The sequence below is a fragment of the Protomyctophum bolini genome, assembly GCF_963924005.1.
Source record: "Protomyctophum bolini genome assembly, chromosome: 20".
Taxonomy (NCBI): domain Eukaryota; kingdom Metazoa; phylum Chordata; class Actinopteri; order Myctophiformes; family Myctophidae; genus Protomyctophum; species Protomyctophum bolini.
In genome coordinates, this window is record NC_137881.1 from 15008134 (window position 1) to 15033123 (window position 24990).

A 24990-nucleotide genomic window follows, 5' to 3' on the forward strand; every position below is an offset into this window, starting at 1 on the left:
ATCTCTACACAAAAGGCAGACCAAGCGGCACAAGCTCCGCAACACAACGTGAGCTTGTAGATCTAATGTTTTGACACGCCCAACGTATAGCGAGGTGGAAAGTGGTTCAAATGAGGACAAAAAAAACAATGTAATCGATGTCAGAATAAAACTAAGGCACACAAAAACTGTAAAATAAGGATTAAAGTTCTCAGTCATTTTAGGATGGAAACCAGCATGTTGCTTCTATGGAAGCTTCTATGGAAGCAACACATGGATATTTTAATTATCCATAATAACCAGAGTAAAACCTTTAAAGGTTTTTAATGCGTTTTGTACTCTGGTTATGGATAAATAAAATATCCATCAGCAACATTTTTCAGTCGAGACATTCTATTCTGCTTTAAAAATCCCGGGACTCAAACTTTTGACCTTTGACCCAGGAAGAAGCTCCTGCTATGTGTCCTCTATCCTATTCACAGGTAGGTTCATCAATCTGTCTGACAGGTTGACCTGTCAATCAATCAATGTGATCAGAACTCCCGTCAAACGGCAATGTGAAATGATATGAACATTTGTGGAAATTAAACTTCCTGATGTCGATCGATTTTAACACACACAGAAACATGCACACACGCACACTTGCAGACCCACACACACACACACACACACACACACACACACACACACACACACACACGTGGTGTTTTCATATATTGCATAGATCCACAGATCAATATAAATCATCGATATAAAGCTGTAGAATTCTTACATAAGGCAGTAGGGTGCAGCCACACACGCATGCACGCGCGCACACACACACACACACACACACACACACAGTGTTTGTGACAGGCCGTGTATTAAACTTGCGTGCATGTGCACGTGTGTGTGTGTGTGTGTGTGTGTGTGATAATCACAAAGTTATCAATAACTTCTGTAACTCGGCCAATAATAGATTTAAATAAATATAGTTTCAAGAGGAAAACGTAATAAAATGCATGAACTCTTTTGCTGCCACCGCATGGCCACTGGTGCTAGTTAGCTTGTGCCGGGCCGGATTTGGGGCAGATTTACTACTACAGGCACTTCCGGTTTCCCGTCTCTTCTGAGAGAAGAGGAAGAAATGGCTAATGTTAGCATTAGCACACAATGTCTATCTTTCACCGGAAAACGTTAATATTTTAATCGTGATGCAGTGAAAAACACAAAACGAATCAGATCCGAACCTCGGATGTCTGATCAACGCCACAGGCAGCGCCATCGTTTAACCTCGGATGTCTGATCAACGCCACAGGCAGCGCCATCGTTTGTTAGAGAAAACAAGCGAGAGAAGAACGTAATTAGAACAGGACTCTATGGGATGCGTGCGGTTGGGGGGTGAGCAAGGCGTCGCCCACTAAAAGGGCTACTCGGATACGGGCTAAAAGTTCATTTTCAGCTAAACCGTTTCATATTTGATATAAAGGGATAAATCAATCGATCTACGAGATAGTTGGCAGTCAAAGAGTTTCAATTATGCATATCTAAATGTAACTTTGGCCAATTGTGTATGAGAGACACACTCGCACACACACACACTCGCGCACACACACACACACACACACACACACACACACACACACACACACACACACACACTCGCGCGCACACACTCTCTAGGGGTCAACGAAGGACACCATAATGTAGCGGGTGCCCTGGGTGGTGGGCAGACCCTCATGGTAGTGGGTCAGTCGTCCAGGGTGCATGAAGCTCCACCCCTTTTTGGGTGACTCCACATTACAGTCGTAACGCAGGAACCTGCAGCCGCCTCCCTGTGGAGGGAGACAGGTGGAGAGATAGACAGGACAGACAGACAGACAGGTGGAGAGAGACAGGACAGACAGACAGACAGACAGGTGGAGAGATAGACAGGACAGACAGACAGGTGGAGAGATAGACAGGACAGACAGACAGACAGACAGGTGGAGAGATAGACAGGACAGACAGACAGACAGACAGGTGGAGAGATAGACAGGACAGACAGACAGGTGGAGAGATAGACAGGACAGACAGACAGACAGACAGGTGGAGAGATAGACAGGACAGGCAGGTGGAGAGGCAGACAGACAGAAAGGTGGAGAGACAGACAGACAAAGGATATATTAATACCTTCAATTCTACATGCATTACTAGCTAATTACCTTTTCGCTAAACTCCAACCCGGAAGCAATTGTCCAATGCCAATCCAAATAGTTATAGCAACCGTTGCTAAGCCGGGCAAGCTTCCGTCACCTCATATCAGTCTTAACCTTGGCCGGTTAAGACTGATATGAGGTTAGGGGAATTACATGGCTGGTTAAGACTGATATGAGGTTAAGGGACTTACGTGGCCGGTTAAGACTGATATGAGGTTAGGGGACTTACGTGGCTGGTTAAGACTGAGGTTGGGGTTAGACTTAGGGTTAGTAATAGTCGGACAACACGACGTCTCTCCATTTCCTAACGGCAGCCAGTAGGCTCCAGTATACGTGCAGTAGATAAGATCGTCTTGATAAGTAACCTACTGGTGATTATCGGTTGAATCATTTCAGTTGAATCCGCTAGCCACAGTGAGCTCCACAACTGTGCGTGCGTGCATGCGTGCGTACCTGGTAGTCGTTGTACTTGTTGTTGAGAGCGATGTTTATGGTGAACGTTGACGAGTCGTGGTGCGGTCGTAGAGACGGCTGCTCGTCTGGACGATACCGAACCACAAAGTTCATTATAGCCTGGGCCTGCAGCGCAGCGGGGGAGGAGGGGGTTAATACTGTACACACATATGTTTGACGCAACAAATTCAGACAAATTGCAACGTTTCGACCAACTAGGTCTTCATCAGCCAAATATCTGTCTCCTGGTCTGTGTGTGTGTGTGTGTGTGTGTGTGTGTGTGTGTGTGTGTGTGTGTGTGTGTACCTTGGGGTAGTAACCGGGGTACAGTTTTTCGGTCACAGGGACGATGTAGTCTTTTAGGAACTTGAGCCACTCCTTCTCGAAGCCGATCTGGTTCATGTGAATGTCCACAGTAGGCACGTTCTCATAGCCTCCGGCTAGACGCTCGTCCTACACACACACACACACACACACACACACACACACACACACACACACACACACACACATTTGAAATGTTTATTTATGTCCACATAATGAGAAGTACAGGAATATCTTGTACAAAGGACATAAACACTGCCAGTGCAGTTTGACAGTGGGAGAGCAGCCAGTTACAACGTGCATGGACGGCAAAGCATCGTTACATACAGTACAGCTGACATGTCGGACACAGGGCAGCAGACATAAATCATGGATAAAGGAAACAACGCCTCCTTCAAATTGAGCGGCTTCCTATAATGGCTGAAACTGAGCAATACCTCGCTAACTGCTTGGCTCTCCTTTTGGAAAGGCCGGCCATGTGTAAGCCCCTCACAACCAACTTATGCACATGCCCTAGGCTGCCAAAGATAAAAACGACAAGTTTACATCTGTAGCCTAGCTGTGAGATGGTCTGCATTAGCTGCTGATACTTCAGCACTTTGGTTAGAAAGGCTTCTTCCAGGCTATAGTCAAAGGTACAGCCGACGTTTACGCCGTGGACACAGCCAAATGGAGTTGTGACAAATCATGACAACAAACACAACGTTTTGGGCCGAACAAATAATTAGAAAAAGGAAAAAAGGCAGGTTACAACACATTTAGTTTTGTTTTTCTTCTTACGTTGTTGCGTCCACCAGACCATTCTCCATAGTCCTCCATGGTCTCCACCAGGTCGTCACACATCCTGTCTGAGAAGGCTGGGAACCAGTAGACATCTGGACAGGGCTGCGCATGCACGCACGCACACACACACACACACACACACACACACACACACACACACACACACACACACACACACACACACACACACACACACACACACACACACACACACACACACACACACACACATATGTTTATTCATTTTCTTTACAGCACAAAGAAGTGTTTTCAACAATTGACATATATTTCCCCCCCCCCCACATCCCCCTGGCAGCACAAATACAAACAAAATCTTATCACGAAATGATTTGACAATAATAAATACAAAACAAAAATAAATAAATAAACTCTGTTAACCCATTTTGGTGTTTTAAGCATTATGTTGTGCTTTAGCTACTGAAAAATAGCTCGTAGCGTGGCACTCGGTGCAGCGCTACGAGCTTGTAAATCGCTATTGTAGGTCTGCTATTTTTTTTAAATCATGAAAATGTGGCGCAAATCTTTGAATATATATATTCTTTATATAACGCTTTTAACTAAAATCTTTATTTGAGTTAAAAGCGTTATTTTATGACATAGAAACATGAGGTTTTTCAGAAAACTGTCATGGTTTAGAAGGCATTTCTTAATCGACATCAGTCAAAATTGGGTTAATTTATTTTTTAAATTAAATGTAGTATATCATATAATTAAATATTCAATTATAAAAAAATATCACAGAATCAAGAGTGTTATGGTCATGATTCACCAGGATCCTGGATGGCTTAGAATAATTTATTTTTGTAAATCTCTATGGGAAAAACAAATGGCTGACTTTTCAGTGGAACCAGTAAACCACACCCACTGCAGTGCCCCATTGGTTGAAGTCCAGACTGATATTGTAGTTTTATTATAGACGTTAGAATTACCTGTTGCACAAATGCAGTAGAATCCTCCTCGAAGATCTTGGTGTAGTTGACGTTTACATATTTCTCCTTCCAGTCCTGTGTGCACACACACACACACATGCACACACACACACACACACACACACACACACGCACACACAGGCTATGAAGATAGACGAACAAACAGAAACAGCGAGTGTTTGCGTGTGTGTGTGTGTGTGTGTGTGTGTGTGTGTGTGTGTGTGTGTGTGTGTGTGTGTGCGTGTGTGTGTGTGTGTGTGTGACGAAAACTTTTGTCGAGTCTGTCGACTACCTTATTTCACAGACGAAAACTAAATAAAGATTTGTTCAAAGCTAAGCTAAGAAGACTAAAACTATGACTAACTATCAGGGCTGTCACCGACTAAGGATTTTTACAGTAAAATCTGATTAGCCAAATGGTTAGTGTGTGTGCGTGCGTGAGTGAGTGCGTGCGTGCATGCTTACCATGGGGTTGTCAAAGATCTGCCACATGTCGGGGTGTAGTTTGGACGTGTTGTAGTTTGCAGACGAAACCAGACGACCAAACTCATCACGATTTGAAACAAACATAAACACTCCCTGGAGAGAGAGAGAGAGAGAGAGAGAGAGAGAGAGAGAGAGAGAGAGACAGACAGATGTAAATTAGCATGGATTTGGTTTTTTTAAGATATAGTTTTTGTGGCTTAACTGGCTTTCGCCTTTATTTTATTTTCTATAGAGGGATAGGTATACAGTAGGCTCACAGGAAATGGGGGGGGTGACACGGAGTAAGGGATCGGGAGTCGAACCCGCGGCACACTGTCAGACTGGATTACCAGCCAAGGTGCCCAGACGGCTACGCCAGCCGGCCAGGCCATGGATTTATTTTTTACATCCAATGTCGCCACAAGATCTTTGAATGTTATGAACTATATACAAACCACAGTTAATGTTTTCAAACAACATCACCGTTAAAATAATCTACTAACTGCAGCGTCGCGCGCGCACACGCACACACACACACACACACACACACACACACACACACACAGTACCTGGTCTCGTACGGTCCGACAGAACACCATATCAGGGTCCATTCCCTCCTGCTCATACAGACTGACATGCTTCAGTTTGGATCTCAGCACACTGCCTTTGATCAGGTACACCTGGGTTATGTAGGGCACGTTCCATAGGCCGCTACGCACACGCACACACACACACACACACACACAGAGAGACAGAGAGAGAGAGAGAGAGAGAAAGAGAGAAGGAGGGTATTAATGTTATGATCTCATTTCAACATTTGAGCAAGAACGGTGCAGCACTAGTTGGCTGTCTAATTTGATTTAGTTACTCTGTTTTGTGTTTTTGCTACAAGAGAGAGACTTTAAGAGAGGTTTAGGGTCAAGCACTTTGAAGTTGTCCGTTTTAAAGCCACAGTAGTTGGCTGAACTTGGACAAAAGACAAAAAAAAAATTCATGGCAATTATGAGAATCGTGTGAGAATTGTGCTCTTGATTCTTGTGGAGGAAAGAAAATCACGATTCACATTTGAGCAAGAATGGTGCAGCGCTAGTTAAAACGGTTGCATATACAGGACAGGTAATGCACGGTTAGTAAGTTATTTCCAAGAGGTTTCCAGAAGTGTGTGTGTGTGTGTGTGTGTGTGTGTGTGTGTGTGTGTGTGTGTGTGTGTGTGTGTGTGTGTGTGTACTCACACTCTCTTGCCCTGGACGATGTCGATGTAATCCTCTGAACGCGAGTAGAACCCCTCTGGACTCAACGCTCCCCAGAAGTTGGACCACAACTTACCATGTCTGGACAACATGGGGGCTATCACCGATCTGGTAGAGAGACATAGACAATTACACAGAGTGGGGGAGAGAGAGAGTACATACTTGTACTATAAGTATGCGTAGCACATCACTACATACTTGTTCTCCTCTATAAGTATGCATAGTACACCAGTACATACTTGTTTTCCTCTATAAGTATGCGTAGTACATCAGGGTTGATGAGAGCCACATCCGAGTCCACGCTGAAGTAGTAGTCACACTCTGGAGCCTTCTTACATGCCTCGCTGGAAGACACGCACATGCACATGCACACGCACACGCGCACACACACACACACACACACACACACACACACACACACACACACACAATATAAAATTTGAGTGTCATATTAGTGTCTAGTGGTGTGATCTTCTAATACAGATGGTTCACAAACAAACAGGGATAGTTCCAGTAGTATTAATTTTCATGTCAAGAACCCTCAAGATTATCTGTATTCGGCCGCCGACCCCATCTGAAAATATGTTCCAGGGACCCGCCCAGAAGCAAAGATTTGAGTTTAAAAAGTTCGCAAGAAAGAATATATATTCAAAGATTTGCGCTGCATTTTTTTTGTTTTTTATTAATATACATTATATTGTACTCACACAGCCATAGTTCTGGCCTGGTCCTGCTGGAGGTTCTCTTCAGGTCCGACCAGACGAGCATCAGGAAACAGAACCTTGTTTTTCTGCCAGAACGCCTCGATGTGTTTCTCATGATAAACAACCTGGAATATTATACAGATATTAGTACATTAAATGTACATTAAATACTGGATGTTTTTTTTTATGCCAGAAACAGATGTGTTTCAACCTAAAATAGAAACACATGAATACATTATAGAATAGGTAGAATTACAGAACACCTGTAATATTCATAATAATACATTAAATTACTTTTTTGTGGGTGTAAACTTAACGAACCGAAATATGTGTGACATAAATAATACATTGTTAAAATGTGTGCGTGCGTCTGCGTGTGCGTCTGCGTGTGTGTGCGTGCGTGCGTGCGTGTATCGTACATTGTTGTGAATAAACAGACGTATTTTCTCGAGAGGGTAGTTCAAGGTCGTCAGTCTGTTGAGGAATTCTTCCAGGAAGGCAGTCGGCTGCTCGATAAACACCGCTACGTGCACCACGGGCATGTCTTCATCCTACACACACACACACACACACACACACACACACACACACACACACACACACACACACACACACACACACACACACACACACACACACACACACATTAGGCATTTAGCAGAAGCTAAACAAGGACATTTAGAGGGGTAGGTGCTCAAGTGAAAAAAGCAGCGCGTGGAACCGGCCGGTTGCCTTAATTAATAGTGTGAGATTTATAGATTTTGGGGCCTAAATACGTTTTTTTTTTTTTTTTTTTAATCAAAAAGGGCACATTGCTGTCCAGAGGGCAAGGGCAGGTGGTGCTCTAGCACCCCCTAGTGTCTATCTGTGCACACCACCGAACACAAGGTAATACATAAAATACATAGAAATAGTTGTCTAGGGTCATAGCTAAACCAAGAACCATCCAACAGTAGAATATCAAAAAATAGCTCCCCTCAAAAATAAGCTGTACATTGTAAAAAAAAATATATTTTGTATTTCTTTTTTTTACAAAGTAATTATTTGAAGACCTTTTTAAGTACGAAGCCAACTCGAGTTGTGACAAATCGTGACACCAAACACAATATTTTGAACCAAACAAATAATTACCGGTACCTAGAAGAAAAACAACAAAAAAAAGTGTTGTAACCTGCCGTTATTTTCTCATTTCTAATTATTTGTTCGGCCCAAAACATTGTTTATTGTCATGGTTTGTCACGACAAAGAGTTGGCTTTGTCCACGGCGTAAACGTCTTTAAATAAATACTTTTTGCGCATGCAAAGGATTTAGAAGACATTTGTAGAATCGTCCTCAGATCTAAATGGGTTAAGAGCGTCTGATAAAAGCCTACATTGTGAATGTGTAAATTGTTATACGTACAGCAGTGTTGTCCAGGATCATGAGGTCGTCGTCGCAGATTCCACATCCGTTCTCGTGAGTCCATGCCGTAGGAACGTAGTTACCTAGGTAGTTTAACTGGAGCTGCACACACACACAAGCGCACACACACACACACACACACACACACACACACACACACACACAGGATGAGTATTTATTTAATCACTATATGTTTCTTGAGACAACAGTGTTGTTTTCTCGTCGACTAAAGCCAAGACGAAAAATGTTCGTCGACTACCTTTTTTCCACTGACGAAGAAACTACATGGAAACTAAATTAAAACTAAGCTATGATGACTACAACTAAGACTAAATATACTGACAATTTTGTCAACAAATAAAAACTAGACAATGTTAGGAAGGGACTAGTGGACAAGAGATCCAGTATAAGTCATTTTACAATTAGTTGCATGCTGAAAATAGCCGATATACAAGCTCACAACGTGTGAGCTTGTAGATCGGTGTAAAATCAGTCATCATTATAACGTCATCAAGGCCCGCCAAAACACATTTTAGTTGACTAAATCACCTGTAGATTTAGTCGACTAAAACTAGACAAACACTAATACATTCCAGGTGACTAAAATGTGACTAAAACTAAGTGAAAACCATTCAAGAGACTACGACTAAAACCAGTGCTGCCAAACTGGTGCACAAACTGCACATATAGTCAGCCGACTCAGCCCTGAACATAACTGGTACACCAGTGCATGCATGCGTAGTCAAAATGTTTGTCGCACGACAGCTGGGAGACAGTTATGTAGAGAATCCTGACGAGGCACTCAAAAGGCACTCAAATGAGATGTTAACGTCCTGTAAGTAGACTTAGAAATAAAAAACTAGCGTTGACTAATCGTTACACGTGACTCTTATTTTGAAAAGGACGTCAGAGAACAGGAAGTTCCGTTTCAGTTGTAAACAAGCCACCATGACACTTTTGAAACTGAAAGGGAAATTTACGGTTCTTGCTGTCAAAGTGCTATAGTCGCTATTCGCTAAACTACGCGGCCATACTTACAATATAAAAAACATGCATCTGTCACTTGAACAACACTGGAATTACATGGAAGCTGCAGCAGTAGGCGAGTAATTAATTGTATCTGCGTTGGTACGTTTGTTGTGGTTTCAGTGGTTGAGCTGCTAACAAAACGTCCTCCTGCTGCTTAACAACATCCTGCTGCTTAACGACTACAAATACACATGTCTGTGACTCTGTGTACTAGTGTAGCTTTGCATCTTTGTATCTTTTGCATCTGCCCCATGTGAACGCAGCATAACATTGTAGAAGCGTCCCACCCCCCCCCCCACCCCCTAATAATATGCACCCCTGCATTCGTTGCCGTCGGGAGGAAACCTCATAACTCTCTTTTTTAAATGCATAAATCAGTGTTATTGAACGCCCTTTAAGTCTGTGTGTTTTGAAAATATAGAACCAATGGAAAGTAGTAAAACCTCCTGGAGAAAACCTCTCAACTCCATTGGACCCTCAAACAGTCTGCTAAAGCAGCTAACTCCACCACCGCTTAGTGCTTACCCTCTCATGCAATTAATTGACAATATATAAACTCACAACACCAACTTTGATTGGGCAGTATTGCTTTGAAAATATAAGGTTTTCTTAATTTCCTGTATAATGTATAATTTTCATTTCCTGAAAAGAGTTAAAGAGGTTTCTTCCAATATAGAAATACCCTGGCCGTTACAACTTACAAAGCGTAGAAGCACCAAAGTGTCGGCTTGCTTACCTTGGTGGGGCCGTTTCCATGGATAACAACAGGAAGTGTGTCATAGGCCACGTTCCGCGCTCGAACCCTGGACTTCTCAAACTTTAACACCACCTCCTCTGGAGAGAGAGAGAGAGATTATGAATGAATGAGAGAGAAATTATGGATGAGAGAGAGAGAGAGAGAGAGAGAGAGAGAGAGATTATAAATGAATGAGAGAGAGGGAGAGAGAGAGAGAGAGAGACATTATGAATGAAATGTAATAACTTGTGTGGCTTCTTGTAGAGATGTCATTCCGCCAGTAGGTGGCAGTCATGGACTACTCCATAATGGAGTGTATACAGAAGCAAGTTCCTACAATAAGACCACAGTGTTTTCACCTCAGTGAATCCATCATTTTGACATTTCCTGCCTTGTATTTCCATACAGTGAAGATTGTGGGGAAGCAACAGGGGAGGGAGGAATGACAGGAACCAATCAGGGGATGGGAGGAATGACAGGAACCAATCAGGCTGCTCTACCGGCTACTCCAGTGGTTCCCAAACCGTTTCAAGGACCCCCACATTGACACTAATCAGCCCGCGGATTGGTGGTCAATAAGACTATAGGACCCCAATAGGACCCCACATTTGAAAAAGATATTCCAGAGAACCCCATAAGAGAAGATTTTTATGGATCTAGCAGTGATTCCAAAAAAGTCTAATTTCAAGGACCCCCCAGTTTGACCTGCATTAGTCTACGGACCCCCCATTTAATGGCATTTCTATCTCTGGGACCCACAATTCATAGTGTAAAATCAACAATATTTTAACTCTCCGAGTTACAGACCCGTAAGGGTCCATTTGTACACTCTCAGAGTTACAGACCCATAAGGGTCCATTTGTACACTCTCAGAGTTACAGACCCATAAGGGTCCATTTGTACACTCTCAGAGTTACAGACCCATAAGGGTCCAGGTGGTTCCAAACTATCATTTAGCTGGGGACCCCCTGGAACTCCCTCAAGGACCCCTGAATTCTAAAGTAAAAGTCCAGAATTCTAAATTTACCTGAGTCAAAGTACTACTCATTGTGCAGAATGTCCCATTTCAAGTTTTCAAATGTACAAACTCGAGCTCGACGCATTGTGAGCTTGTAGATCGGCTATTTTCAAATGGCCAAAAATGTGTGTGTGCGTGTGTGAGTGTGTGCCTCACCAATGGCTCCATTGAGGTTCTGGAAGATTCTGGATCGATGGTCCAGAGTCATGTTGTACTTGGTCTGAGGACAGAAAATCAATCAGTGACTCAATCAATCAATCAATCAACTTATCTGCTGACTGAGCAATCAGTCAATCACTGGTGATGTGATCAACACATTGTATGTAATGATCAGGATGTTTTGACAGGTCTGTCAGCTGAAACCACAGTAGCACTTGGCTATATTGATTTTCTAATCTCGACAACCTTACATGTGGCTAAACTTATGTCATTTAGAGCAGTGGTTCTCAAACTTGTTCATGTCAAGGACCCCCGAAATGACACCTTATCGAGGTAGATCTTGGTATAAAACATTGTAAATTGTAGTAGTAATACTAACCCGTTGGGCCTTATCGAGGTAGTAATACTAACCCGTTGGGCCTTATCGAGGTAGTAATACTGACCCGTTGGGCCTTATCGAGGTAGTAATACTGACCCGTTGGGCCTTATCGAGGTAGATCTTGGTATAAAACATTGTAAATTGTAGTAGTAATACTAACCCGTTGGGCCTTATCGAGGTAGATCTTGGTATAAAACATTGTAAATTGTAGTAGTAATACTAACCCGTTGGGCCTTATCGAGGTAGATCTTGGTCTAAAACATTGTAAATTGTAGTAGTAATACTAACCCGTTGGGCCTTATCGAGGTAGATCTTGGTATAAAACATTGTAGTAGTATACCAAGATCTACCTCGATAAGGCCCAACGGGTTAGTTGGGCCTTATCGAGGTAGATCTTGGTATAAAACATTGTAAATTGTAGTAGTAATACTAACCCGTTGGGCCTTATCCAGGAAGATCTTGGTATAAAACAGTTGGTCGTCGTCGTTGTCTTTCTGTTTCCACTGCTGAACCAAATTACTTAGTTCTGGAGCATAGCCTATGAAACCTACACACACACACACACACACACGCACACAAACGCACACACGCACACGCACACGCACACGCACACAAAATACATGAATAAGATACTGTTCTATTTGCAAAGACAAATACGTCTGTGCTTGTGTGTGTGTGTGATTATCTTTGCTCCGGTGAAATATAATCAGCTGTCGCCCCAAGTATTGTCCCAGTCCAACAGTTAATGGCATTTCAATCTCTGGGACCCCCAATTTATATTGTAAAATCAATGTCAATCAATGTTACAGACCCTGAGAGCCATAAGGGTCACATTTGGTTCCAAGCTATCATTTAGCTTGGGGACCCCCTGGAACTCCCTCAAAGACCCCTGGGGGTCCACACTATAGGGTACATACCTCCAGAGTTGAGGTATCTCTTCCCAGTGTGCACCACGGGGTATTTGGTGGCCAGTCTCTGGTCGGGCCAGCAGAAACCTTCTGCACTGAACACCATCTTGTGTCCAAACCTGGAGAACTTGTGTAGCATCTCCTCTGGACCGGAAGCTAGGATCACATCATAACTACACACACACACACACACACAGAGAGACACACACGCACAGACACACAGAGACACACACACACACACACACCCCCCCCCCACCCACACACACACACACACACACACACACACACACACACAGAGAGACACACACGCACAGACACACAGAGACACACACACACACACACACACACACACACCCCCCCCCACCCACACACACACACACACACACACACACACACACACAGGGTTAGAGCAGGGACAGACAATTCAATACAGTATAAATAATGTTTGTGTACATTTTTCTATGAAAGGAACTTCCAGCAATTATTCTGTAACTGATGCAAGATTACATGAGAGAGAGACAGAGATATATACTGTACGGTATATATAGAGAGAGAGATTACACGAGAGAGACATAGGGATAGAATGAGAGAGACAGATTACACAAGAGAGAGACATAGAGAGGGGGAGAGAGAGAGAAAGAGAGAGAGAGAGGGAGAGAGAGAGACACAAACACACACACACACACACACACACACACTAGTGCTTATAAACCCTTGATACACCCATAGAAACACACACGCAAATACAACCAGTTATAACGATACATTTACAATTTAGCCATTCATCAGAGGCTCATAATCTAGAGCGATTTACAGTAGGCAAGAACAACACATGGTGGTGGTAATACATCAAATACATAGATCATAAGGAAGCTAAGAACCTAGCATCTGTCTAACAATAGAACATCTGTACAGTAGGGGTATACACTAGGGTTAGGGTTAGGGACTGCCATTGGACTATTTTGAATTTTCGTTTTTTTGTCATATGTCATATGAAAGCAGGGAATCATAACTTCAAATTGACATATTGGTTGTTCAGTTTGACCCACCAGTTTTGGAGCTTATAGAGTAATGTCTTGAACAGGCTTGAAAGGTTCACTTCTGTGGACTCTAACATTACACCTATAGCTACCGTACATGTTTAAGCATGTATTTCATATTTACATGTCGATTTCAGATTTGACACTTATTTCAGACATGCTCTAGTATGTGAAGAGTCTGCCTGTGCTATTAACTAATTTTGAAGAAAAAAAACGTTTTTCTCAAAAGCTGGAATTTGCACGATGGCAGGCTCTTGTTTCCATCGGGGTCCTTCATAGTCAGTCCCCCCAGAAGCAAAGATTTGAGTTAATAAACATTCGCTCTGAAAGAATATATATTCAAAGATTTGCGCCACAAGTTTCACGATTTTACAAAAATAGCAGACCTACAAGCTCGTAGCACTGCACTCGATGCCGTGCTATGAGCTTGTAGATCTGCTATTTTTCAACAGCTAAAGCATAACATAATGCTTAAAACACCAAAAGGGGTTCCCGCCCCAAAATGGGTTAAAGTATTCAGCATTCAGTGAGTGCTAAATCAATCCTGACATGCTGGATTTCAGCTAACAGCAACCCATGAAAGTCCACTGGTAGAAGGTGTGACATTCACAATGTACCTGCCTCTGGCTATTGAGGTAGGTCGGTTTTCAGCGGTGCCAGAAGAGAATAGATTATGTAATGTTTAAGTAATGTATGTGACCTAAATGATGTGGGAAATTAATTTCATGTTATGTTTTATTGTTCCTTGTATGATGATTTGAAGGTTTCACTATTTGAGGCAATGCAGCAAAAACTGAACTATTCTGGGAAGATGATGGTCAGAAGTTAGACTGGTTATTTCGATAATGAAGTATTTAGGACAGCCCAGTTTGTTTCTAGAGCCTGCAGGTGTAGAAGACAATCCCAGCTCTTCAAGTAGGTACATGTGTCTCCTGTCACAGGCCTAATGGTGTATTTTAATCTATCAATCAATCAATCAATCAATCAATCAATCAATCAATCATTTAATTTAATTATGTAATCTGCCTTGTAAGGATCCGGGGTGTATTAGTCAGGTTGGTACTATTCACTTGATCATTGTTTGCAAACCGTCATAAAGACAGTGGAAGAGGTGATTGTTTAGCAATGTTCTGCACAATCCCACCGAATAGGCAGGCATGTAACTGTATGTACAGCATGTAGGCTACAGTGCACGAATGGATCAATTCAAATGAACATTAATGCGCAAAACAGGGTGCTTATAAACCCTTGATAACACCCATTGAAAAACACGCACGCACGCACGCACACACACACTCTGATGCAAGATTACATTAGAGAGAGAGAGAGAGAAGAGAGAGAGAGAGAGAGAGAGACACTGATGTAAGATTACATGAGAGAGAGAGAGAGAGAGAGACCAACAGACAGACAGTACAGTGGTCTGTCATTATTGTGTCTGTGTGTGAGCACGTGTGTGTGTGTGTGTGTGTGTGTGTGTGTGTGTGTGTGTGTGTGTGTGGTCACCGTTGGTTCAACCACAGTCATAGTAGCTCTGAATAGAGCACCGAAGTCTGAATGGGTGAACCTAGGATCCACCCAGAAGTCACACAGGCTGTGGGGCTATGGGTTTCTATCTGGCTCGCTTTACAGTAGCTCTCGCTCACTCGGTGTGTGTGTGTGTGTGTGTGTGTGTGTGTGTGTGTGTGTGGTCACAGTGTGTCTATGTAGACCAGGGTGTGTCCGTGGTGTGCACAGCCCACCTTGTGGTGTTTTGTGTGTTTATTAGGACAGGTGTGTCATGTTTCTCAATGGGGGGGGGGAATAAAAGAGAGAAAGAAAGTGAAAACAAAGAGAAAGAAAAGAGACATAGAAAGATGATATCTGTCTAGTGGACGTGAGGACTTGTGGTTCATTTCCTGGAGTCCAATATCCAGTCCAATATATGGACTCCCTACGTGTCCCCATGTCCTCCCCACGTGTCCCCATGGACAAAAGTAGCCCTAATAGCAATGTGACCCACCTGTCTACAAACAGGATGACCTTGTCCTTGTCGTCAGAGTGTTTGAGCAGTTCCTTCTTCAGCCAGCGAACCTTCTGTCCTCCACCGACCGTTTTGGCCACGTCACCCCCCTTCCACTCCTCGCCTAGACCCAGCACCTGCACACACACACACAGACGCACACACACACACACACACACACACACACACACACACACACACACACTCACACACGCACACACACACACATCAAATGTCAGTCACTTCTACGGGATGCACCGAATGGGAAATTCTTGGCCGAAACCGAATACTGAATATGATCTTTTTTCGTATCCGTTTTTGTATTATTGCTCTCATGGTTGTAGAGCTACATGATAATGGCAAAAAGACATGATTACATTTTGATCACGTCATCACGACAAAATAGTATAGGTTACGAAAGGTAACACCCTGTTCTTTGACTATTCGGTTTCCGGCTCTAAAATCAAACCAAATCGAATATGCATTTTTCTGAGCCACTATTCGGCCGAATAGTTTTGTTAGCTGAATATCCGGTGCATCCCCAGTCATTTCTCTGCGTAGTTAGGTTGTTTGTCACATTGTGGTGCATGGAGTCGTGGACATGGACTGTCTATCTACATATTATGTCATGTCTAAGAATGTCCAATGAAATGTCCAATGAAACTCCTTGCAACTGCCATTGGAAATAATGGTTTTGTGCAACTATAGTGCAACTACTGTACATGCATGGCAAATCATCGGTGCGGTTTGGGCTTAAGATGCTGAATTTCCTGCCATCCAACCGTTTAAAAAAACGAGGTTAAACATCCCTGGAGAGATTGGTCTGGCACTCCTCCTCAGTGTGAATTACATTTCGCTCACTCCGGAGTTGTGCGTGACCAAACGCAGCCCAGTATTCAAAGTGAGACTTTTTTGCTATGACGTTGGAATCCGATTGTAACCTAAATTAATCTTCCAGACTATTATCTACGCAGTGATGTTAGTCTGGCCATGCCAGGCTAAAGTTGTCGCCAGGCTGTGTCGACTCGGAGGCCAAAAAGAACAGATCTGCAAGCCATCAACATGACAAATAGTGCCGTGTTCTTAGCATGTAGATTTACTCCGTGTCGTCTATAAATTAAGACATTAACCAGCACTTATTATTTGTCTGAAATCTCAACTCTTCAGACTCGCCCGTAGCACTTGCCCTGTGTGTGTGTGTGTGTGTGTGTGTGTGTGTGTGTGTGTGTGTGTGTACCTTCACAGTGTAGTTGAACTCAGTGGCGGTCCTCATGAATCTGACATAGCCGTCAGTCTCCTCTGTTGCTGCAGTGATGACCAGCAGCTTATCTACACACACACACACACACACACAGTTCTCATTAATCACACGTCATCAATCAGATGTTTTATACATTAAATCGTAAGTAAGTAAGTACCGGTAAGTAAAGTTTATTTATAGAGCACCTTTCACAGACAATTACAGTCAACAACAATAAAATTAAAACAAGTAAATAGTCACAAAAAAAAGAGTCAAGAACTAAATCTAATAAAGTAAGACAAAATAGAAAAAGTAGAGTAAAAATAGAGCAATCAACATTTAACATTTAACCAGGCCGGCTATGGAAAGGCCTGTTTAAAAAGGTGAGTTTTCAACAGTCCTTTGAAAATGTCCACAGAATCCACAGTTCTTAGGTGGAGTGGGAGCTCATTCCATAGCCTAGGGGCAAAAACTGCAAAGGCGATCGAGCCTTTGGTTATTCGTTTTGTCTGAGGAACAACCAGCAAAGCCTGTGATGTGGATCTCAGTGAACTGCTGGGCACATACGGCTGGAGCAGGTCAGAGAGATAAGAATAATAATAATAATACAGAATTATCGTGTTTGTCTAAAAGCATGGACTGATCTAAAATAATGCCAAGGTTTCTGGGGTTGGTGCATACGTTCTGTTTTAATGACCCTAGGCGATCGCCGATCGGCAACGTCAGCAGCAACTCTACTTGGAAGTTGGGGCAACAATTAAAACTTCAGTTTTGTCTGGATTCAGTTGCAAGAAGTTGCTAGACATCCAGCTCTTGATGGCAGTAATACATTCGTGGAGTTACTGGAGTATGGTGCATTGGTGATCAGGTCAAAGTTCCGTCCGACGTACTAACAGACTAACTGACTGACAGGCATTAGTCCGACACCCTACTACCACCACAACCCCCAACCCAACCTCACAGTCTCCACACTGCACACAAACCCCCACTAACCAACACCCCCCCACACACACACACACACACACACACACACACACACACACACACAGACAAACATTCCAACATGTGTCTCATCCCGTTGCTACTGTTGTCTGTCTGTCTCTCTGTTGATGAAAAGGTTGATATGTGTGTGTATTAATCAGACCTTTTTAGACCAACTACAGTTAACGGTATCTTGTCACTCAAAAATCAGACCTTTAGTGATTATATTATCAGCTCTAAACTCCATCTGTAATCTCTAACAGATCTTTAGTAAATTATACTCTCTAAAAAGTAACTACCTTTATCCCATTCTGGGCGGGAACCCCTTTTGGTGTTTATAAGCATTATGTTATACATACGGCCAGCTCTGATTGGATAGAGATCAGTCCCATGGCTGTAGTGTAGACAATATGATGGTTTTGAGACAGTGGGTTAGATAACCTTTAACCCCAGTTAACCTTTGAACCTGGCCTCTTTTATCGGCCCTGTTTTCCGCACGGTTCTCTGAGCGGCCGGCGGAGGAGACTGTCAAGACGAGAAGTGTTACGTTCAGCGGTTAGCGACATTACCCGACATCGGCTAGCTGCGGGAGTCTGTAGTAGGCACATAGGCGCGCGCACGCGCGTGTGGCCTAGTCCAGTGTTGTTTTTGTCGACTAAAACTAAGACGAAAAATGTTGCTCGACTATTTTCACGGAGGAAAACTAAATGGAAACTACATGAAAACTAAGCTATGATGACTAAAACTAAGACTAAAGATACTGACGATTTCGTCAACAAATAAAAACTAGACTCAAATGTTAGGAAGGGACTAGTGGACAAGAGATCCAGTATAAGTCATTTTACACTTGGTTGCAGGCTGAAAAAAGCAGATCTACAAGCTCACAACACGTCGGCTATTTTCAGCAAGTGAAAAAAATCATTACGACAGCATCAAGGCCCACCAAAACACATTTTAGTCGACTAAATCAACTGTAGATTTAGTCGACTAAAATCTTATATTTAGTCGACTAAAACTAGACTAACACTAAAACATTCCAGGTGACTAAAATGTGACTAAAACTAAAATGAAAACTAAAATCTAAATTTTCTGCCAAAAACAACACTGGCCTAGTCACTATAGTCTACTCTACAGCCTACTTCTCAGGTCACACATGGAGCATTATTGATATGCATGAGTTGCGTCCACAGCTTTTGTATAGCTTGGTCAAACTAAATGGTGTGAATGGGGCAGCCGATGTATCCAGGGACCCCCCCAGAAGCAACGATTTGAAATAAAAACGCTCTGAAAGAATATATATATTCAAAGATTTGCACCACATTTTCACAATTTTTCAAAAATAGCAGAGTGCCGCGCTACGACTCTACGAGCTTGTAGGTCTGCTTGTTCTACGAGCATGACACAAGTGTGTATATACTGTATATACAGTATATATATCTATCATATTATGAGCCCATCCCTAGCCTCAGGGCCGTATGTCAGAATTCACAAGGAATGTAACCTTTGAGGAGCATTCCTCCGAATCTCACAGAACTACCCTTGTTGTGTCCTCACCTGGCCTCTCACACTCACACACACACACCCCCACTGACCCCTGTGTGCGTGCGTGCATGCGTGCGTGTGCACGCAGGCATACCCATTACCCACGCAGGCATACCCATTCACTATTTCACTGTATTGCAGAAGTTAGAGGAAGGAAGAGAGACAGACAGAGAGAGACAGAGAGAGAGAGAGAGAGAGACAGACAGACAGAGAGAGAGAGACAGAGAGACAGACAGAGAGAGAGAGAGAGAGACAGAGAGACAGACAGACAGAGAGAGAGAGAGAGAGAGAGACAGACAGACAGACAGACAGACAGACAGACAGACAGAGAGAGAGAGAGAGAGAGAGAGAGAGAAACAGACAAACAGACAGACAGAGAGAGACAGACAGACAGAGAGAGAGAGACAGAGACAGACAAGAGAGAGACAGACAGAGACAGACAGACAGACAAGAGAGAGAAGGGGGGGGCACAGGACCCCTGTGTTTTTTGAGTGGTGCAACCACTCCAAGGAACAGCAATGTCCGTGTCCACCTATGTGTTCGCCTATGTATGTGTTAATGAGCACGAGTATGACTATTAGTACCAGTAGGGGTGCTGTTGTGCCAGAAAGAGAGATAGTGCTGTACTGTTGCCTGCTAATGAGAGAGAGAGAGAGAGAGAGAGAGAGAGAGAGGGGAGTTGCACCACTCAGTTCACACGGGTGTGAATTTTTCTTTTGAGATCCACTGTTTTAATTCAAACCGTTTACACATTATGTTAATGTATCACTCACACACACACACACACACACACACACACACACACCCCCCCTCTGTGTGAAGCCCAAAACACACACAGAGATGTAATCTATACTAGTAAACAACATGTGTATTCTAGATCCTCTGCTTACCCAGCTGTCTGTCTGTCTGTCTAATCCATCTACAACAGTAATCTAATTATCTAACCATCCATCTACAGCCCTGGTTCTAAGAGGTTCTAAGGTTCTAAGATCTACAAGTAAGTTCACAAGAAGAATCACAACACAAATGTTGTCAGAACTTCTCTAAATGGAGGACTCTGGCACACAACATTTCACGGGGGTCTGTGGCCCAGAGCCATCTAATAGAAGAGTTACGATATTGAGGGGTCAGAAATCGAGCGCTCGAGCGCTGTTCATGCAGCCTGAACTGAGACAAGCTGGAGTTAGAAATACATTGTTTTCAACAAGGGCGGCGCAAACAAGAGCTATTTTAAGCATGTGTGCAACATGACAACTGTTTAAAAGTATTGTACAGTAACAACTAAAGTCTCTTTAATGTTTATGTTGTACTATTACTACAAAACAATTTAAAATAAAGGGATTTAAGATCATTAAAGCTGGGCTGTTGCCTGAGTCCAATGCATTTCTGCCTACTTCCGGACCAGGACTTGGCCCAGTTGGTTGTCCGCACGCTCAATGCGTAGTCTATGTAGGACGGAGAGCTGCCATTGGACTGAAGCCCCATGACCCAAACAGTGGGTTGCGAAAAAATTGTTAAGGGTCCCCTTAGTTTGTGTGTTCCTACATTTGGTATTTAATTATTATAAATATCTCTTTTGGGTCACAAGCTAAAAGGTTTGGGAAGCACTGACCTACGGTATCTACCAACCTAGATAGATCTACTCCATCGTGGATTTGCTTCGTGAACGAAGATCTAGGGAGGTGGATAAATATTTGTATGATGGGGATCTACAAAGACCTATTTTGAGAGAGCTGGCGTAGAATAGATGTGGAAAACGATTCAGGAATAAGGTTAGGTTTAGACATAGTTTTACTGTCAGGTTACGTTCAGGAATAAGGTTAGGTTTAGAGTTATACATAGTTTTACTGAGGTTACATTTAGGAATAGGGTTAGGTTAGGTCTAGGCTGCTCATCTGTCTCTCTGCTAAGGGGTCCCTGCTTCATCTGTCTCTCAGCTAAGGGGTCCCTGCTTCATGTCTCTCTCAGCTAAGGGGTCCCAGCGTCATCTGTCTCTCAGCTAAGGGGTCTTATAAATCAGTCCTCGCTTGGTTTTAACGATAAATAAATAATACACACATTTACCATTCCTGACTCAACAACACAGTGACGTGACAATAAAGTATAAAATAAACAATTATAAACGAACAGCATCAAACAAACAAGCACACTGAGTGACAAATATCCTGTGCGTAAACAAAACGTCAATATAAGATGTCTGCATTAAATATGCATTAAAATGACCAACTGTATCAAAACGCAGGCAATACATGTTTATTGAAAACATGTAGTAAACATGTTAAGACAGTGGTCCTTTAGGGCAGTGGTTCCCAAACTTTTTCATGTCAAGGACCCCCATTTGAAAATAATATGCCAGGGACCCACCATAAGAGAAGATTTTTACGGCTCAGTCTAGCAGTGATTCTCAACCCGTTTAATTTCAAGGACCCTCCAGTTTGTCATTAATTATTCTACGGACCCCCATTTAATGGCATTTCTATCTCTGGGACCCCCAATTTATATTGTAAAATCAATATTATTTAACTCTGAGAGTGTACAAATGGAACCACATGGACCCATTTGTACACTGTCAGAGTTACAGACCCATAAGGGTCCAGATGGTTACAAACTATCATTTACCCCCTGGAACTCCCTCAAGGACCCCACTTTGGGAACCACTGCTTAGAGGGTTCCAGGTGGTCCCCCAAGATAAATAATGATGGAGTTTTCTTCCTTCTTTTTTTTAACCTTTAACCAGTAAAAAAAACACATTGAGACTAAAGTCTTAGTAACCGAATGGACCCTTTAACTCTTGAGAGTGCAACATGAAACCAAATGGTCCATATTGCTTTCATTTTACACTCTCAAGAGATACATAATTTATATATATATAAAAAAAGATCTATTCCAGCCGGCTAAATTAATTTACAAGTAGTCTACACAATTAGAGAATGTAGAAGAATTGTTATTTTTGATCAACGTTTGGCCTGTCAATCTCTCCTAATGGCACCAACAGCAATACAGCATGGAATTATGGACAAAATCTGACAAAAAATGTATCCAACAACAACAAGATATTCTATTCGTTTTGTGTCTTCATGAGCTGAGAGGCTAAATATCATCGGAAGGTGATCCGTATAGCTCAAATGACGAATACATAATGGACCTGACCTGATATGGAAAAAGGTTGAAAACCACTGATAAAAAGCCACATAACTATTCTCTGTAGCTAAGCTTTTAAAGCTGGGCAAAATCTAATCCAACAACAACATATTCTACAGTTTTTGGGGGGTCTGAGAGTCTAAATCTCATCAAATGTTGGTGAATATTAATAATGATGAATAAATAATGGATCTTAGACATGAAAAGGGTTGAAAAAACTCACTGATTCAAGCCAATTATTAATTAAAACATGTAATAAACATGTTACATGCATGTTCTTCCAGTAGTGTGTAGTGTGCGGAGGTCCAAGACAGACCAGCGGCTCGCTGCTCACTGTCTGCCCGGGCCAGGGAGCGCCGTGAGGCGGTCTTACCTGCGGAGAGCTGCCGCTGCTCGGAGCTCCAGACGCACAACAGCAGCACACACAACAACAACATTATTATAATTGGTATAAATGTGTTCTTAAACTACATTAAACTTCTCTCTACGTGTGTGTGACTGTGTGTCTGTGTGTCACGAATCCATGTGTGTGTGTAGTTGGTTGTCTTCCCGTCCCAAGTATCGCGGTGTATGGAATGTGATGGAGGAGAGAGAGATTTTTCGAGTAGTTTCCACCCCCGAAGCCGCGCCCCCTTCCGCCCCCCCTCGACCAATGAGATTCCAGGGATCCTCCCCCTCCGGCCGCGGATCGACCAATCAGATGCTGGATGACTGGAACGCAGTGATTTTTCTTTTGGTCTCAGAAAGTTCCTGAAAGTTTTCTGGTGAATCCGCTGCCACGTCTGAGGGTAGAGAGACATAGAGATTACACTGAGAGAGAGAGAGAGAGAGAGAGAGAGAGAGAGAGAGAGAGAGAGAGAGAGAGAGAGAGAGAGAGAGAGAGAGGTTCTCAACCAGTGGCCCAGGTGGTTTCTCAGCTAAATGATGGAGAGTTAGTATAGGTAACCAAATGGACCCTTTGGTCCCTTTATATAGATCTTTAACTCTTGAGAGTATAAAATGAATGTTAAGTAAATGCAAAAACATTGAAATATTGCTGTCAACTTTCAAAAGTCTATAGAGGGTATGCGCGTGACATCACTATAGAGATAGAGAGATAGAGAAAAGGAGCAGCACAACTATCAAAAAGTTAGAATTTGAATACTGTGAATTGTTTTATATTTTGTGTTTGTTTATTCCATATACACTGAATAATTTTGTATTTTATTCCTGCTTCATATTTATTTATTCCGTCTTAATTCGTTCCACATATAGCCTAGGCTTGCTTGAAAGGTCGTTCAAACTTCAACGTAACGTTGCCAAACCAAAAGCAATTACAATCAAAACAAAATCATGTATGTACAGTTGAAAGGGAACATAATATAAATGATGTGTATCATTCAGAGCTGTTACATTACAATGGTCCCATTAGCCCAGGCCCTTGGGCCCTCAGGGGCCCTTCAGGGAAACTGGACTGCGCGGTACTGGGTTTTAGGCCCTGCAAAGGGCTCCTTGGGGACGAAATCTAACTTTAAAACAGGAAAATTTAGGTGGGAGCAATGGGGGAAATTTCTCCCCCTGGTGGCCAGCCACTTCACCACTTTTCAACCTACCCGACTCCTCACTAGTCACTAATGTTCATGATAAAAATGCCACATTTGTCTGTCTCATGGGAGGGCTGTGGGCACTGGGCAGTTCAGGAACCCGTCCACCCACCGGTGACATCATCATTAGGCGGATCTTTTTTGAAAACTATGTAAATATATATATTTAAATATTTGATTTGTATTATCGTGAGAACAATGGCTTCCATTATCACATTGAAACTTTTCAGGAATAGAAAGCCTGCCGCTTCTATTAGCTTGTACATTTTGATACCTTTATACCAATACTTTATTACTTTTACTCAAGTACATTTTGATTATTGGCTATTTCCCCTAATATAAGCCCTCAATGGGGGTTGGGTTTTTGTACTAATTCGCTTATTTCCATCGAAATAAGTAGTAAAGTGTGCCGCTTGGGGTACTATTTACATTATGAAGAGTTGGTACATTATGAAGTGGGTTTTTGAGCGATGGAAATAAGCAAATTAGCACAACACCCCAATGCCCCATCAATGCAATTCAATTCAATTAATTGAGGGCTTATGGTAGGGGAAATAGCCAATAACGCGCTTTTGCACAAACACAAACAACACCTGGACCTCTTTGGTGAGGACGTAAGAACTACAGATAAAGGTAAGAAAGCCTTCTGGTATGGAATTCTCCTTTAAGTAAAACATGTGAGTACTTTTTCCACGACTGTGCATATATACGTGGGGATAATGAGTAAACGCAAAGATTCACAGGCAAA

General features: G+C 42.6%; 1 protein-coding gene across 2 annotated transcripts; it reads right to left on the reverse strand.

Moving 5' to 3' along the window:
- Positions 1–23220, reverse strand: plod3 (procollagen-lysine, 2-oxoglutarate 5-dioxygenase 3). 2 transcript variants are annotated; one of them, XR_013966085.1, is made up of 20 exons: positions 23033–23220; positions 16993–17084; positions 15756–15892; positions 12726–12889; positions 12243–12355; positions 11427–11490; positions 10253–10350; positions 8488–8589; positions 7505–7636; positions 7089–7210; positions 6621–6725; positions 6364–6489; positions 5701–5842; positions 5132–5245; positions 4667–4741; positions 3714–3818; positions 2916–3062; positions 2610–2735; positions 1252–1793; positions 1–1208 (listed from the first exon to the last, which is right to left on the reverse strand). XR_013966085.1 is itself a non-coding variant. In XM_080792883.1 (19 exons), the coding sequence occupies exons 1-19, from the start codon at positions 23094–23096 to the stop codon at positions 1638–1640; spliced, it is 2184 nt and encodes a 727-aa protein (XP_080649009.1). In that variant the 5' UTR covers positions 23097–23220; the 3' UTR covers positions 1–1637. The 2 variants fall into 2 exon arrangements, 1 of the variants encoding a protein (XP_080649009.1); XM_080792883.1 differs by having other exon boundaries at positions 1–1793.
- Positions 23221–24990: the final 1770 nt, after the last annotated feature.

Excerpts from the sequence above, each read along its gene's own strand:
- plod3 (XM_080792883.1), bottom strand. The coding sequence starts at position 23,096 with ATGTTGTTGTTGTGTGTGCTGCTGTTGTGCGTCTGGAGCTCCGAGCAG. Across the intron at positions 3,819-4,666 it reads CTACTGCATTTGTGCAACAG|CCCTGTCCAGATGTCTACTG; the intron begins GTAATTCTAACG and ends GTGCATGCGCAG. Across the intron at positions 1,794-2,609 it reads ACAAGTACAACGACTACCAG|GGAGGCGGCTGCAGGTTCCT; the intron begins GTACGCACGCAT and ends CTCCCTCCACAG.